Raw genomic sequence first — 18,236 nt, forward strand, 5'->3', positions numbered from 1 at the left:
TGATCTTTGACTAACCTTTTCCTCACAACTGGGATCATGCAAGTGCCACACTGGGATGGTATCTACAGGACTTCTCCACTTATTTCATAAAATGTACTCAATGGGGTCATGGCCTTGCAAGTGCACGGCAGAAAGAGAACGGCCATGGCTGGAGGAATGGATGGATAAACTTCATAGGATGTTTACAGAATATGGAGTTTAATCTGGGCAAGTGTGAGGTGTTGCACTTTGGGAGATCAAACGTTATGGCAGGACCTTAACAGTATTGATGATCTTGGGATCCTAGTCAAAGCTCCTTGAAAGGGGCCACATAAGTAGATAGGATGGTAAAGAAATGTATGGCATGCTTGCCTTTACTGGTTGGGGCATTGAGTACAAGAGTTGGGAAGTGATGTTGCAGCTTTATAAAACTTTGGTAGGCTGCACTTACAGTATTGCATTCAATTCTGGTTGCCACACTTCAGGAAGGATGTGGAGGCTCTGGAGAGGGTGCAAAAGAGGTTTACCAGGATGCTGCCTAGATTAGAGGGTATCAGCTATAAGGAGAGGCTGGACAAATTAGGGCTGAGGGGAGACCTATAAAATTATGAGGGGCATAGATAGGGTGGACAGTTAGAATCTTTTTTGCAGAGTTGAAATGTCTAATACTAGAAGACATGCATTTAAGATAAGACAGGGAAAGTTCAGAGGAGACGTGAGGGGCAAGTTTTTTTACAAAGAGAGTGGTGGGTGGCTGGAAAGCATTGCCAGGAGTAGTTGTGGAGGCAGGTACGATAGGGGCATTTAGGGGGCTTTAGATAAACACATGAATAAGCAAGGAATGGAGGGATATGGACCATGGGCAGGCAGAAGGGATTAGTTTAACTTGGTGTAATGTTCAGCACAACGTGGTGGGCCAAAAGGCCTGTTTCTTTGCTGTACTGTTCTATGTTCTAATAGAAGACACACATGATCAAGTTGGCTTTCTGCGAGAACAACGCAGCTAACCCCAGTCGCTGAGCTTTTCTGCCTAGCTCTGCAAATATTTCTGTTTTAGGTAATGATTTAATTCCTTTTCGAAGGCCATGTTTGGACCTGCCTCCACCCTACTCCCCAGGTAGCGTATTCCAAATCCAAACCATTCATTATGAGAAAAAGTGTTTTCTTGGTCACTGTTACTTCTTTTGTCAATCGCCATGAAGGGATATTTAACAGGTTGCAGAATGCACTGTTCTTTCTGCAATGAACAGTTTGTGCACAAAGATTGTTCAATGTGTGGCTATGAAATAGCCAACTTAATTAGGAGACTGACTCCACTTCACTCACAGGAACTGTCCACGACTGCCCAAGATGAGCTTCTGAATGCATAACCTTTTCAACATCAGAACTATTTCCTTTCTATAACTTTATCCAACTCGACCCCTGACCCAGCTCATCACTGCTCAGACGCTCATCCATCCCTTTGTAACCTTGGCTGTTCTGTCACGCCCCTGGTCAACCTTGCATTTTCCACCTTCCAACAACTTCAGCCCATTCAAAAACCTGCTGCCTGCATCTGAACTTGCACTGAATACATTTCAGATATTCACCCGCCTTCAGTGACTACATCACCTCTTGGTTTGACAAAGTCAGCATTCTGAAATTTTTTAAATCCCTCTATAGCCTCATTTGTTCCAATATCTGTAACCTCCCACGGCCCCACAACCCCTCCAAGATATCTGCACGTCTTTAAATCTGGCCTTTTGAACTTTCTCGATTTAGACCCACCATTGGTGGTTATGCCTTCTGTTCCATGCACGCTACGCTCTGCAATTTCCTCCTTACACCTCTCAATCTCTCTATCTTTATCTCTCTTCCTTTAAAACATTCCATTAAAAACTACTTGTGACCAAGCTTTTCATCATTTTTGCATGGCTCAGGGTCATTTTTTTTTCTTGTAGTGCTCCAGTGAAGTGCCTTGGAGATGTTTTACTGTGCTAAAGGTGCTACCAAATCCATGTTATGGTTGTTTGTTAACTGTTGAGAGAATTCTCACTTCCCTGAAGCAGTATTGAGGATGAAGTAGCTACAAAGCAAAGCAGCTCAGGATGAAAGTCGCTTCTTGCTGTTGTAAGAAATATTGTACTTTCCTTCTTCCCCAACAGAAAATGGAGCTGCTGTCAACGCCACACAACATCAAAATCACCAACATTACCTGTGACTCTTTCAAGATCTGCTGGGACACTGATGTGAAAGACAGGGAGCGCATTACACATTACTTTGTTGACCTCAACAAGAAAGAAAATAAGGATTCCAACAAATTCAAGCACAGGGTAAGCTTATTCCAGAGTTTCAGGCAGGCAGCTTACACTAATTACTAATCACTTCTGTGGTTACAGAGTGTAATTTGTTTAATGTTAAATTTAGGTTTGATAATGCAGCTGCTCTAGAAATAGCATCTGATAGGCTGTTACATCCCAATGCTAACACTAATATTTGAGTTTATTTCAGATAATTACACAGAAGCTAATACTGGAAGGCTAGAAACTGAAAAGCTTGGGCTGCTTCTTTGAATTCTGTGTAATTGTCTTCAGTGAAAATAAACTCAACGAATAGTGTTAACCTGAATTTGGCAAATTGAGAGCATCTATCTAAACGGGTACAGCTCACAGGTTGTTCGTGGTCTAATTAAATTTTGAACTCTGATCGCAACAGAAATGAATGACTTCTCTCATCCATATCCATCTTATGAGTTTGTGATAACCCTTCTGGGCTAAGTAGGACATGATGCTTTCCCCACATCAGCAACATTTAAAAGCAAACAGGAACTGTCCCTACTAATGGAACTCAAGGTAACCAAAGGCAACATTGGAAAAGAATAAGGATATAGATTCTAGCTGACCCAGGTGGCTGCAGCGGGAACAGTTTACTGATGAAAAGGCAGCTAAAAGATCTCAACAGCTGACTGAAGCAAGTAAAACATTTAGATTGAAATCTTATTTCCAAATATGACCAAAATAGCAGCTGTTACCAGAGAGGACTTCAGTGAGACAAAATTATCTTATGGAAGCGAGGGAGAGAGACACACACACAGAGAAACAGAAACTGAGACAGAGGAAAAGAGAGGCTGAGAGTCACCGAAAGATCAAAAAGAGAGAGGCAGAGACACAGAAAGACGGAATGATGGAAACAGAAACAGGGAGAGAGAGAGGGAGAGAGGAGGGGTGCACTAAGAAATGGACAAAATAAGAAAAAAGTAGACAGAAAAACAGATGAAGACTGAGAGAAACAGATTGACAGCGACAATATAGAGGCAAGGAGAAAGACACACATAAAGGAAGAGGCAGAAGGAGACAGGGAGAAAAAGACAGGATAGAAATGGTGACAGCTAGAGATGGAGAATGAGAGAGTACAAATAATATGGGCACAAATGGTTCTAACAGTCTCCATCTATACTAAATCCTTGTTGCAGTGAAGGCTGCCCAGGGTGAGACTGCACATTTTGTTGCAGATCTGGTTTAGTCTTGCTCTGGTCACTCTTCCTCAGTACAACGACTCAGAAACATAGTGAGGAGAAGGATTTATGAATGCACCCCCTTCTATCCACTTACATAATGACCTACTGTGCTGAAGGTGTGGACTCATACTGGGTCAAGCTGTACAAACCAGTACTGCCATGCCATTTCTGGAAGGACAGTAAGAACCTTTAGGCAGAAACCTGCAGATGGGAGAATGTAGCCAAGTGCCATGAGCTTGGCACGTTTCCAGAATGTGTTATTAACACCTGAAGATTTTCACTTCCCCACTGAGAGCCATATGGCTGATAGAGATGAAGAGAGAGAGAGAGGGTGTAGAAACCAAGATTCTGCTTCACACAGCAGCAAGTTGTAGCTGAGCCAGCCAAGGTTGGAGAGCTGGCGAAGATTGAGTCGTATGACAGAGAAACATTGCTTGTTCCTCTCTCCTCCAGCTGAGGCTACACCTGCTGAATGTGAAGAAGACTGTTTCATAATTTGAGCAGGGCTCAGAGATTCCCATCCCTCCACCTCATTCTCTCTGACTTGTAGACAGTACGTGTGGGCTATAAAACAATTAATCACAGTTGATCAGAAGCTACCCCCAGGGGACATTGCTGCTATTACACATTACTTATTGTAATGTTTTGGAATGAAAGCCATCAGCTCCTGTCTAATTGCACTGGCATTCTCCCACTTTGCAGCTCACTCAAACCCCCGCAATGGAGCCATCATTTGCACTCTGGGGGCGTCTGACTGACACAGATTGATTTTTTTACATAATCAGCCACGATTCACATGGGATGTTTTCTCTAACCAGCTTGACACAGGTGATGTGTCTGCAGCTCACTCTAAGGTATCTGTTATTCTCTTTATAAACAACCCGAAACCCTCAATTAGTTTCTAGTCTATAACTCATTCTTGGGCATCTGTTTTTCTATATATAAACAACCCGAACCCCTCAATTAGTTTCCAGTCTGTATCTCACTCCTGGGTATCTTATTATATACAGAAACAGCCTGAAACCCCCAAATAGTTTCCAGTCTGTAATGCACGCTAGGGTATTTGTTATTCTTTCGATAAACAACCTGAACCCCTGAATTACTTTCCAATCTGTAAGTCACTCTCGGGTAACTGTTATTCTATATATAAACAACCCAAAATCCTCAATTCCAGTCATTAACTCACTCCCGGGTATCTGTTATTCTATAACTAAACATCCGGTAACCCTCAATTAGATTCCAGTCTGTAATTCACTCTCGGGTATCTGTTATTCTATATATATACAAACCAAACCCCTCAATTAGTTTCCAGTCTGTAAATCACTCCCGGGTGTCTGTTATTCTATATGTAAACAACCCAAAAACTTTAATTAGTTTCCAGTCTGTAACTCACTCCCAGCTATCTGTTATTCTATATATAAACATCCTGAAACCCTCAATTAGACTCCAGTCTATAACTTGCTCTCGGTATCTGTTATTCTCTATGTAAACAACAATCCACAATTATAACAACCAACACCCAAGTATTTGTTATTCTATGTATAAACCACCCCAAACTCCTTAACTAGATTCTAGCCTGAAACTCACAACCAGGTGTCCGTTATTCTATATGTAAACCACTCCAAAGCCCCTGATTAGATTCCCTTCTGTAACTCACTCCCGTATATCTGTTTTTCTATATAAAGCTACACTGAACTCCCCCGATTAGATTCCAGTCCATATCTCATTCCAATACATGGATATCTGCTTTATATATTGAACACCGTGAACATCACAATTAGTTTCCAACTCTATCACTCGTTCCCAGGTATCTGTTATTCAATATATAAACCACACCAAACCCTCCACTAGATTTCAGTCTGTAACTCACTGCCAGGCACTGCTTATTCTATACATGAACCACACCAAACCACTCAATTTGAAACCAGTCTGTAATTCACTGTTGGGTACTTGTTATTTTAAGTGTAAACCACCTCAAACTCCTTAATTCAGTTCCAGCCTATAATCAATTCTCAGATATCTGTTATTATATATATATTCCACTCTGAATCCCTCAATCAGATTCCAGTTGGTCCTTCACTCTTCGTTATCTGTTATTCTATATATTAACAACTCTAAACGTCTATGAGATTCCAGTCTGTAACTCACTCCTGGGTATCTGTCATTCTACATATAAACCAACCAGAATCCTTTGATTTGTTTCCAATGTGCAACTCACTCCCTGGTATTGTTATTCTATATATAAACCATCCTGAAGTCCTAGATTAGATTCCTGTCTATAACTCACTCCTGTATATGGGTGAAGCGCAGACAAGTGGGACTAGTTTAGTTTGGGATTATGGTCAGCATGGACTGGTTGGATCAAAGGGTCTTTTTCCGTGCTGTATGACTCTGACTATTCAATATATAAACCACACCGAACCTTCAACCAGATTCCTGTCTGTACCTCATTGCTGGGTATCTGTTATTCTATGTATAAATCACCTCAACCCTTTGATTAGATTTAAGACTGTAACTCATAACTGGATATCTGAATTTGTACACATAAATAGCCCTAACATCTCAACTAGATTCTCGCTTGTAACTCATTACTGGATTTCTGTTATTCGAGATATAAAGTCTCTCCCGTCCACCCACGATTACATACCACTATACATACCATTTCCAACCTTGGGTATCTGTTATTGTATATACAGAACAATATGAACCTCATGATTAGTTTCCAAATCTGTAGCAAACTCCCAGGTATCTGGTATTCTACATTTAAACCACACTGAGCCCTCAACTAGATTCCTGTCTGTAACTCATTGCCAGATATCTGTTATTCTATGCATAAACCACCAGAGCCCCTCAATTCAAAACCAGTCTGTAATTTACAGCTGGGTACTTGTTATTCTAAATATAAATCACCTCAAACCCTCAATTCAGTTCCAGCTTATATTTAACTCCTGGGTTTCTGTTATTCTACATATAAACCACCACAAAACTCTAAATTAGATTTCAGTTGGTCCCTTAGTCTTGGTTATCTCATATTTTATATATTAACAACCCTAACTCTCAATTAGTTTCCAATCTATAACTCACTCTCGGGTATCTGTCATTCTATATACAAACCAACCAGAACCTCGCGATTCGTTTCCAATCTGTAACTCACTCCCAGGTATTATTATTCTAAATGCAAACCATCCAGAACCCCTGGATTAGATTCTTGTCTGTAACTCACACCTGGTTATCTGTTATTCCAAATTTAACTTGCCTGACTAGATTGCAGTTTGTAACTCACTCTTGGGTATCTGTTATTCTATAAATAAACCACCTGAACCCCTCAATTTGAATCCAGTCTGTCAATCACTCTCAGGTATCTGTTATTATCTCCATAAAATCACTTTGAACCCCTCGACTAGATTCCAGGCTGTAACTTACTCATGTGTATCTGTTATTTTATATATAAAACACCTTGAACCCCTCGACTAGATTCCAGGCTGTAACTCACTCCCATGTATCTGTTATTCAATATAGAAACCATCTAGAACCTCTCAATTATATCCCAGTCTGTATCTAACTCCTGGCTATGGATACATGACAGTTTGCACGAGCAGCAGTGTGCTGTTACACTGTACACATGCCCCTTGTGTTCCCTGTGTTGTCTTATCACAGGCAACATGACTTATACTGATGCATTTAATGTCCATATTTGAAAGCAAAGTGCTCTGCATCTTTATAAAATCTTGGCTTGTGAAAAAATACTGAGGTCTACGAAGAATATCAAAGCCTTGTCATTTCTGATGGTTAATTTGTTTTTTTTCCCTCCCCTCCCTTAATTCAACCTGCATTCCAGTTCAACAAAAAAACGACTCCACAAGCAATCGTTGCCTTGGAAACCATCATCCATAGCTGAATTCCTGGCAGAACCTAGCCTCAGATTATTACTGTGTCTGATAGATATGAACAGAGGTAGCTGTTCACAATTCCCTTACGCTGAATGTCCTCATACTCAGGAGTACATGAATATTTGCTATTATTGCAATCACACAGGGTCTGAAAAAATATCTGTTTTCTGTGATGTTGGTGGAAGGATACATTTGAGACAAGATACTCACTTGTTTTTGATTTAAAGTAATGGGATTTTATAGCTCACCCCAGAAGGCAGCTGGGGCTTCAGTTTGTACCAGACTGCAACAACAACCTTGATATCCACACTCAGTTCCTGGAGTGTGAATCAAATGTACAGTCGTGTGACTGAGAGGCAAGGGTTCTACCAACTGAACCACAGCTGACACACTGAATGAGACAGAGACAATGGTTGCTGAATTGAATTATTGACACCAAATTCATAATTGGCAAGCATGTATTAAATTTACAGTGCACTCTCCTTGTATGGATATTAAAAGTTAAGAATTAGGAGCAAGTGTGAGGCCATTTGGCGCCTCAAACCTGCTCTGCCATTCACTGAGATCATGGCTGATCTGATTGTGGCTTCAATTTCACATTTCTACTCACCCCTTGAAACCCATTAACTTACTAGTTAGTCAAGAATCTATCTACTTAAAAGTATTCAACAGTCCTGCCTCTACCACTCTCTGGGGAAAAGAGTTCCAAAGACTCACAATCTACTGAGAGAAAAACATTTCTCCTCATCTCTGTTCTTAACAGGCCAACGCCCCCAACATTGACAAACCGTGTCACCTAGTTCTTGTTTTTCTCACAAGGAGAAACATTCTCTCAGTAGCCATCCTGTCAAGTCCCCTCGGGATCTTCTATATTCAGTACAATTGCCTCTCATTTGCCAAAGGATACAAGACCAGCTTGTCCAACCTTTAAAATAAATCATCTTCCTTCCTCCCACCAACCCCACCATCCTGGGTATCAGTTGAATGCACTGTTTCTGAGACCAGAGCTGTACACTTGTGATGCAGGTACACTAAGGCCCTGTACAATGGTTGCAACACTTCCCTACATTTCGACTCAGTTCCCTTTGCCATAAATGTCAATGTTCCTTTTGCCTTCTTAATCACTTTCTGCATCTGCATTCTAACTTGTTTTGTGATTCATGTACCAGGACATCCAGATTCCTGTCAGAGACAGTAAGAACTGCAGATTCTGGAGTCAGAGATAACATAGTGTGGAGCTCTATGTGCATTTGTCCATTTGATGTTTCAGGTCAGGACCCGAACTGTCAACTTTCCTGATCCTCTGATGCTGCCTGGTCTGCTGTGCTCCTCCAGCTCCACACTATTTTATCCAGATTCCTGTGTTCTTTAGAGTTTGCAGTTGCTCTCCATTTAAAGACTGTCCTTCCATTCTTCTTGCCAAATGCACATAGAGTCATACAGCACGGAAACAGATCCTTCAGTCCAACCAGTCCATGCCGAACATAATTCCAAACTAAACTAGTTCCACCTGCCTGCTCCTGGCCCATATCCCTCCAAACCTTTCCTAATCATGTACTTACCCAAATATCTTTTAAGTGTTTTAATTGTACCCGTATCCACCACTTTGTCAGGAAGTTCATTCCACACATGAACCACCCTTTGTGTAAAAAAATTGCCCCTCATATCTTTTTTTTTAAATCTCCCTCCTTTCACCTTAAAAATGTGCCCCTTAGTCTTGAAATCCCCCATCCTAGGGAAAAGACAACTACCATTAACTCTTTCTACATCCCTCATGATTTTATAAACCTCTGTAAGATTGCCTCTCAACTTCCCATGCTCCAGTGAAAAAATCCCAGCCTTTCTTTACAACTCAAACCTTCCATACCCAGCAACATGCTGCTAAATCTCTTCTGAACCCTCTCCAGCTTAATAATATCCTTCCTATAACTGGCTGACCAGAACTGGACACAGTATTCTACCTACCAAAGTTTTGCCTGCTCACTTAATCTAAATCCTTTTGCAGACTTTTTGTACCCTCTTGAAAACTACCTTGTTCTTCTTATGATCACTTGTCCTGAGGGCAACAAGAGAGATAAACTGAGAACATTTCTGTTTGCAACTAAACTAAATGAGGATGAAATTGGAGACAGCCAAGAAATTAAAAATATACGTCCGATCATTTCTTGGACTCATACACTGACCAACGTCACACCTCACTGCATTTTCATGAAAAGGCCAAAGCAGAAAATGTTGGAATATGCAGGACTGTCAACGTCTGCAAGGAGGGGCAATATGGTCAACGATATTTAAGGATTTTTAATTTTCAATCCTGTCAGTCCCATTCTACCCCTGTAGCCCTGAGAGTTATTTTCTCCTCTGAAACACCTTTCCAAATGTCTTTTGAAATGACTTATCGTCTCTGCTTTCACCACTCTGGTAGGCAGCGAGTTCCAGTTCATTACCATCCAGTATCTAAAATAAATCTGGCCCCCATTCCCCAAGTATCAATTGCCAGATATTTTAAATCTCTCTTTCTCCACAATCACCCCAGTCCTTGCACCATCAGCTAGTGGGAACAGCTTTTCTTTGTCCACCTTATCTAAGCCTGTCATAATCTTGTACATCCCTATCAAAACCCCTTGCTCCGTCAATCTCCTTTTCCCAGAGTGGATCTCCCAGAGTGGATCTCAGCTTCTCTAACCTGACTTTGTGCTGAAATCACCCATTCCTGGAACCATTCTGGTTAATCTTCCCCCACATTCTCATATCCCGTCTTAAATGTGGTGCCCTGAACTGGACTCAATACTGTAGTTGGAGCCTAACTAGAGGTTTGGAAAGAATCAGCTACTCTACTTGTTATTGCACTCAATACTTATTGTTTAAAGTTTTGGCAAGTATCTATAGCTTGGGTTATGGGTGAGGTTGTTGACTTGCTCGCTAAGCTGGCTTGTTCTCGTTCAGACATATTGTCACCATGCTAGGCAACATCATCAGTGTGGCCTCCGATGAAGCGATGTTATTCTACTCCGCTTGGAATCTATACTGTCTAATCCGTTATGGTGAGTAGTGTCATTTCCGGTTTTGATCTGTATGGGTTTGTATATGGAGTCCAACTCTATATGTTTGTCGATTGCATTACGGGTGGAGAACCATGCCTCTAGGAATTCCTGTGTGTGTCTATGTTTGGCTTGGGCTACTATGGTTATCTTGTCCCAGTTAAACTGATGGCCTTCACTATCTGAGTGTACCGATATGAAGGAGAATTCGTCGTGCCGTTTTGCTGCTAGTTGATGTTCATGTGTTCTGATGGCTAGTTTCCTTCTTGTCTGTCTGATGTAATGTTTGTGGCAGTCGTTGCATGGTATTTTGTAAACTACGTTGGTTCTGCATGTTGTGGGAATGGGGTCTTTAATCTTTGTAAGTGTTTGTCATAGAGTGGCTGTGGGCTTGTGGGCCAGCATAATTCCTAGTGGTCTTAGGAGTCTTGTTGTCAGTTCTGATATGTTCTTGATGTAGGGCAGTTTGGCCAGTGTGTTAGGGCATACTGTGTCCTCCAGTTGCTGTCTGTTGAGTAAGCATCTGCGGATGAAGTTGCGGGGATATCCGTTTAAAGCGAAGATTTTGTCTGGAATGTACAATATAGAATACAAAATACCATGCAAACATAGACACACACGGGAATTCCTAGAGGCATGGTTCTCCACCCGTAATGCAATCAACAAACAAAGAATCGGACCCCATATACAAACTCATTCAGATCAAAACTGGAAATGACACTACTCACCATAATGGACCAGACAGTATAAATTCCAAGTGGAGTAGTACAACATCGCTTTATCGGAGACCTCACTGATGATGTCACCTAGCATGGTGACGAAACATCTGAACGAGAACAAGCCAGCTCGGCGAGCAAGTCAACAACCTCACTTGTATTTGTTATCGGACTTTGCATATTGTGGCTTGGTGACGATTGGTCACTACATAGGACCTTGGGCCTGGCTTGTACTGGATGTGACTGGAGAAAAAGAGACAAAACGGTCAAGTGCCAAAAATATGAACTAGAGAGTGGAAATAAGTAATAGGTTGGTTCATCCCTTTAATCTTTAGTTGGATGTCATCTTCAATGATAAGGCCAATGTACATTTCCTACACTTAAATGCCCTTGAGATGAACGTCTTTCTAGGTCATTTCGGAGGACAGTGAATTGCAGTGGGTCTGCAGGTACATGTAGGTCAGACCAGGTATGGATGGCGAATTTCCTTCTTTGATGGGCTACAGTGAACCAAATGGGAAGTTGTGACCTGCAGAGGTAAAGAATAAAGCTTACACCTAACCAGAAAACTGCAAAGGTGACAGCATTATAGCCACTGTTCCCTGAGTCCATCATTGTTTCTCTACACAGACACCAAGTTGTTGGCTCAGATATGGCCAGCACTCCCTTCACAAGCAGATGAGTGCTCATTTAAGTGCAGTAATGAAGGCTATGAAGAAACCATTATCTGACAGAAAACGGAGCTCAGGCTGTAATGTAAGATACGCTCTGCTGAGTTTAATTGAAATTCAGAGTCTCCTGGCTGAGACACCTCCACACACAGAACTGATCACACAGTCCTTCACGGGTCAGTGACAGGCTCCCTGCTTCTTTGCCTGGACCTCATTAAACAAGGCTGTATCAGGATGGTGCACCTAGCAGTGTCAAGCACTGCAACAAGGCGAAATGGCTCCATAATTTGCTGAAATCACAAGTGAAGAAGAACTTTGACCAGAAGGACGGGGACGTCAGGATGATCGAAGGGAACAGGACTGATCTTGAAAGCTGGGATCGTATCAATGTGACATGGGATTCCGGATCTTACACATTGAAAATGAAGCCAAGAAAAGCCATTTGAATGTTCGTGGCAGTTTCTTTTTTTCAAACCTCAGCATCTGAAGTGCTTTTGGGGGAAAGCACCCCAGATTTTAATGAAAACAAAGAACTGTGAATGCTGGAAATCTGAAACAAAAACAGGCATTGCTGCTGTGGTAGCATCTGTGGAGAGCAAGCAGAGTCTAGTCTCCCTGCTATAGAAAAAATGATGTTAAACTTGAAAGGGTTCAGAAAAGATTTACAAGGGTGTTGCCAAGTCTGGAGGATTTGAGCTATAGGGAGAGACTGAATAGGCCGGGGCTATTTTCCGTTGGAGCGTTGAAGACTGAGGGGTGACCTTATTTAAAGAGGTTTATAAAATCATGAGTGGCATGGACAGGGTGAGCAGCCAAGGCTTTTTCTCAGGTAGGGGAGTCCAAAACTAGATGGCATAGATTTAAGGTGAGAGGGGAAAGTCTTAAAAGGTACCTGGAGTGGCAATTTTTTTCACAGAGGGTGGTGTGTGGAATGAGCTGCCGGAGGTGGTGGTGCAGACAGTACAATTACAACATTTAAAAGACATCTGGATGGGTACATGAATAGAAAGGCTGTAGAGGGATATGGCAAATGCTGGCAAATGGGGCTAGATTAATTTAGGATATCTGTCAGCATGGTCAAGTTGGGTCGAAGGGTCTGTTTCTGTGCTGTACAGCTCTGACTATAACTCCAGTGACCCTTCTTCAGAAGTGCTGGTAGCTCGGACTATTCACTCATTCCTTTCTCCCCAAGCCCTGCTTTCAGAATGTATATCACCTTTGCCTAACTATAGTTCTGAAGAAGGGTCACTGGACTCGAAATGTTACTTCTGCTTTCCCTCCACAGATACTGCCAGACCTAATGAGTTTCTCCAACAATTTCTCTTTTTGTTCCAGATTTTAAACACCCTTCAGTGTGATGAAGTGCTTCTTGACACTGCCACCTGAAAAGCCTAGCTCCAATTTTCAGTTTCTTTTCCCCTTTCTTCTAGGTTCACCTCATCAAACGATATAGTGCATCTCAAACTATGTTGCCATTTCAACCCCCTTGATCAGACTACCCTGGAACCCTCTCTCTTGCTTTCATTGTACAAGTACCATGCCCGGCCAGAACACTGGCCACTACAGACCTGTACATTGGTCCACGCTTATGCTCAGCAAGGTACAGCAGTGGTTTACTGGTGCCTTCTACAAACAGCTGATCAGAAATCTCTCTGTCTCACCCGTCACTGATGCACGTTGATCCTCGACCCACTTGGCCGCATTATCGATGCAACATCCTTAGTTCTCAAGTCCAGGGGTGGGAGCCAAACTCAGAGCTTCTGTTAAGAACCAGTGACGCTATCCATCATGTCACTCAGACTTCTGTCCAGCCTACCACTTTGATCACCTTCCTCTCAATCATCTTAAGCATTAGTGCATAAGCCTATTCTCTGCAAACAGTCTGTAACATTTAGCCCTCTAGATCCTGGTATCATTATAATTAACAAACACTGCATCTCCTCCAGGTACAAGATGTTCTCCAAAACGGAGGTGTCCAATACCCCACATGGGGTCAAGCCAAGAAGCTGGGCAAGCAAGACTTACATCCCTTTGTACTCCAGCTGCCTGGCATTCAGGCCAAATTCACACCAGTTTTTAGGTGCTGGGCATGTACACGTGGCTTATTCCAATGTGCAGGGGCATTGAATCAGTGAAGGTCATTCTGATGTTCTTGGTTATTCAGGATGTCCCTACCAAACTGGTGGCCAAGGCTGTGGCACTACCGATGACAGTGAGAGGGCACTGGTTCCTGAGCCCCCGCACAGAATACAGCGTCGCAGTCCAGGTCGCCATCAAGCAAAGCGATGGAGAATACCTTGTGTCTGACTGGAGTGAGGTGGTGGAATTCTGCACTGGAGGTGAGCACATGAAATCAGACACCAACCGGTTTCCTTACAGGGTATCATTTATTGTTTAATGGGATCTGGGCGACAACAGTAAGTGCTGCTTTAGTTGCCCGTCCTTGAGCAGAGAGCAGATGTAAAGTCGGGAGCAAGGTCATATCAGATATAGAAGGAATGCTAGGACAGTCTGGTGGGTGGAGGAGACACAGGCATGATAAGGCACATGGGATGTCAGGAAAGCTAAAATTGTCTCAATTTTCGTGCAAGGAGCCTGACTGGTAAGGTGGATGGAAATTGCTTAAGAATCAATCAAATGGTTGAAGTGTCAGTGGGTGAACAGTTTGGTGATAGTGACCATAACTCTTCAAATGAAGATAGTGCAGAAGTTAAGGGTCTACGCTGGAGGAAGGCCAATTTCAATACTATGAGACATGATCTGAAAATACAGATTGGGTGCAGCTACTTACAGGTAAGATTACATTTGGAAAGTGGGAGTCTTTTAAAAGTAGTATACTGAGAGTCTAGGGCCCGCATGTTCCTCTAAGAGTGAAGGGCAAGGACAGCAGGTCCAGGAAACCCTGGACATCACGGGATAACAACAGTTTGACACGGAAAAGAAGGAAGCATATGTCAGGTTCAGAGCATTAAAAACAGGGGAGGCCCTTCAGGAGTATAGAATGTGAAAGAAATTGCTTAAACAAGAAATTAGGACGACAAAGAGGGGCCACAAAATATCTGTCGCAGATAGAATTAAAGAATATCCCAATGTATTTTGTAAGTATATTAAGAACAAGAGAATTACCAGGGACAAAGTGGGGTCTATGAGAGACCAAAGGGACAATCTGTGCATAGAACCACGGGTAAGTTCTCATATGAATATTTTACATCCATATTCACAAAGGAGAAAGACATTGCAGCTGGGGATTTCAGTTGGGATAGTGAAGTTCTAGAGTATGTTAAGATTATTAAGGAGGAGATATTAGATGTGTTAGCAGGCATAAGGGTGCAAAAATCCCTATGGCCTGATGAGATGTATTCCAGGTTACAATGGGAGGCAAGGGAGGAGATTGCTGGGATCATGGCTGAGATATTTAATACTTTGCTGGCCACAGGTGAAGAGCCAAATCATTGGAGGATAGCTAATGTGATTCCTTTGTTCAAAAAGGGCAGCTGGGACAGTACAATTAGTGTTGTCAGTGGCAAGAAAATTATTTGAAAAAATTCTGAGGGGAAAAGATTAATCAATGGAAAGGCAGGGACTTATCAGGGATGGTCAGCACAGATTTGTTGGCGGGAGATCCTGTCCGACTAATCTGAGGTTTTTTTGAAAAGGCGACTACATATATTGATGAGGGTAGTGTAGTTGTTTACATGGGGTTCAGTAAGGCCGTTGACAAGGTCCCACATGGAAGCTGGTCCCAAAGGTAAGAGCCCGTGGGGTCCAAGGCAAGTTGGCAAATGGAGTCCAAAGTTGGCTTGCAAATAAAAGGCAAAGTATGATAGTGGAGGGTTGTTTTTTGTGACGAGAAGCCTGTGATTAGCAGTGTATCACAGGGATCAGTGCTGGGACCCATGCTGTTTGTTATGTACAATAACAAGTGGGATCTGAATGTAGTAAGTTTGCAGATGACACAAAAAATTTGTGGTGTTTTTGATAGTGAGGATGATCTCAGGCTACAGTCTGATATTGATCAGCTGGTAAATTAGGCAGAGCAATGGCAGATGGAATTTAATCCTGGTAAGCGTGAGGTGATGCATTTTGGGAGATCTAATAATAGGATATACGTACACTGAATAGTAGGTCCTTAGGGAGTACTGAGGAGCAAAGATACCTTGATGAACAAGTCCACGGATCCCTGAAGGGGCCAGCACAGGTAGATAGACTGGTGAGGAAGGCATATGGGATGTTGCCCTAATTAGCCAGGGTGTAGAATAGCGGAGCAAAGTACTCTTGTCACAACCAAAAAAAAACATTGGTTAGGCCACAGATGGAATACTGTGTGCAGTTCTGGTTGCCACGCTATTGGAAAGCCGTGATTGCACTGGGCAGGGTGCAGAGGAGATTCATCACAATGTTGCCTGAGATGGAAAGTCTCAGTTAGAATGGTACAGAGACTAAACATGGTTAAGATCTCAGATAGACTGGTTTTGTTTTCCAGGGAGCAGAAAAGGCTAAGGGGAGATCTGATTGAGGTACACAAAATTATGAGAGGCATAGCTAAAGTACATGCACCATGTCAGACATGTCTAAGACCAGACAGCATAAGTTTAAGGTCAGGAATAAGTGGTTTAGAGGGGATCTGAGGAAAATGCTTTTCACCCAGAGGGGGGTAGAAATATGAAATGCACGACCTGAGAGGCTGTAGGAGGCAAGTACTCGCGCAAAATTTAAGAATGAGCATTTAAATGCTAACGCGTGGTAGGCTATGGACAATGCAGGTAAATGGGATTAGCATAATTTGATATTGGTTGGTCAGCATAGACATGGTGGGCCGAAGGACCTGTTTCGATGCTGTATTACTGTAATACTGTTAAGACTGAGTTCTATTCTGTAAATATTAACACATCTCCTGAAATACCCTGTGAGTATTAATACTGAATTATATCCTTTAAATATTGACTTCCCCTGAAATATCTGTGGACAATAACGTGATAATCTGTAAATATTACCATGAATATTAACAATGGTCATCTGTAAATATTACACAGTCCCAGAGACGTACTGTGAATATTAAACTTCTGCGAAAGACATTCTCTGAACATCAACTGTCTCAAAGAAACATTGTGTGAATGTGAACACTCTGGAATATATTCTGCGGATAACTTTGCAGAAATCCTGAAAATAAAGTATTGATACACTTAACTTGTAAATGGCACTGCATGATCCAACTCATGCCCTGTGAATGTATTTCCTAGATTATTCCACTGCCCATTTGAAACAATTGCTGGAGAAGGCAGAAGCAATTGCAGGACGGATGCTGAGATTCTCTGTCTTCTATCGGAACCAGCACGAGGAATATTTTGAATACATAAGGTATGTTTACTACCTATGCCTAATCGACTCACACCTCTGAACACAGCCTTGCTGTCACCAACACGTCCTATTCCCATCTCTGTAACTCTGCCTGCCTCCTGCCTGCCCATGTCCTTCTGCTGCAGGAACACTCCTTCATGCCAGGGGTAAGTGCAATGTTTCAATATTCTCCTGGCAGTTTCCTACACATTCCTACACAATCATATAAAACTCTGCAGTTCCTGTCCTAACTTGCACCATGTCCCATTCATCTATCAGTCCTGTGTTCAGTGATTTACACAAGCTCCTCGCAGGGTCAAGGATAGAAATCACGGGCCAAACCTGACCCAGGCACAGCAGCCCCACAAGTACCTGACTATTGGGGTCCCATGGACGCCTCCCCTATCCTTTGCCCTGGTTCCTGGACAAGTACAGCTCAAAAATAAAATTCTAATCCTTGTTTTCATCTCCCTCCCCATCTATGGAATCCCCTTCCCAGCCCCACTGCCCTCCCTGATCTCTGCACTCCTCCACCTCCAGCCTCTTCACCCGCCCTGATTTTAATCGCTCCACCGCTTCCAGGACTGAAGCCCTGGAATTCCTACTCGATATTGTTCTATCACTCTGCCTCTCTTTCATCAGTTAAATGACAACCTCTTTAACAAACTGTCAAACATCTAAACCCCATTCTCTTCATATGATACAATGTCAAATTTAGTTTGATCATATTCCTGTAAAACACTGACAACAAGAAGTTATTCTCTGTCTCAGAGCAACATTATCAAACCAAAAATGACATAAAGCCCTGCAAAGAGATATTTTGTCAACTGATTAAATATCCTTATCCTTAAAATCTCCCAATTTGGTCAGTGTCAATTTCCATTTAATTATATTTTATTATGTTGAAGGTGGCGTTCAAAGGGAGGTTAATGTTGTTGTAGTTATAAACCCATCAATTCAGATCCCAAAGTTTCGGCTGTCTTTTTGTGGCAGAATGCCTGGAAATGGCATGTTACTCCGTATCTAACCCCGTGCTGTCCCTGTCCTGGGAGTGTTTGATGGGGTACAGTGTAGAGGGAGCTTTACTCTGTATCTAACCCCGTGCTGTC

At 42.3% G+C, this 18,236-nt stretch overlaps 1 protein-coding gene across 1 annotated transcript in view; it reads left to right on the forward strand.

Moving 5' to 3' along the window:
* LOC109911455 (phytanoyl-CoA hydroxylase-interacting protein-like) overlaps positions 1 to 18,236 on the forward strand; it is a 42,222-nt gene that overhangs the window by 12,918 nt on the left and 11,068 nt on the right. The window contains exons 2-4 of the mRNA XM_020510769.2: positions 2,124 to 2,291; positions 13,955 to 14,129; positions 17,031 to 17,148. Coding sequence (XP_020366358.2) covers positions 2,127 to 2,291; positions 13,955 to 14,129; positions 17,031 to 17,148 — 458 coding nt within the window. The 5' untranslated portion in view covers positions 2,124 to 2,126. The remainder of the gene's footprint in view (positions 1 to 2,123; positions 2,292 to 13,954; positions 14,130 to 17,030; positions 17,149 to 18,236) is intronic.

Source organism: Rhincodon typus, chromosome 40, assembly GCF_021869965.1.
Source record: "Rhincodon typus isolate 14 chromosome 40, sRhiTyp1.1, whole genome shotgun sequence".
In the NCBI taxonomy this organism is placed as follows: domain Eukaryota; kingdom Metazoa; phylum Chordata; class Chondrichthyes; order Orectolobiformes; family Rhincodontidae; genus Rhincodon; species Rhincodon typus.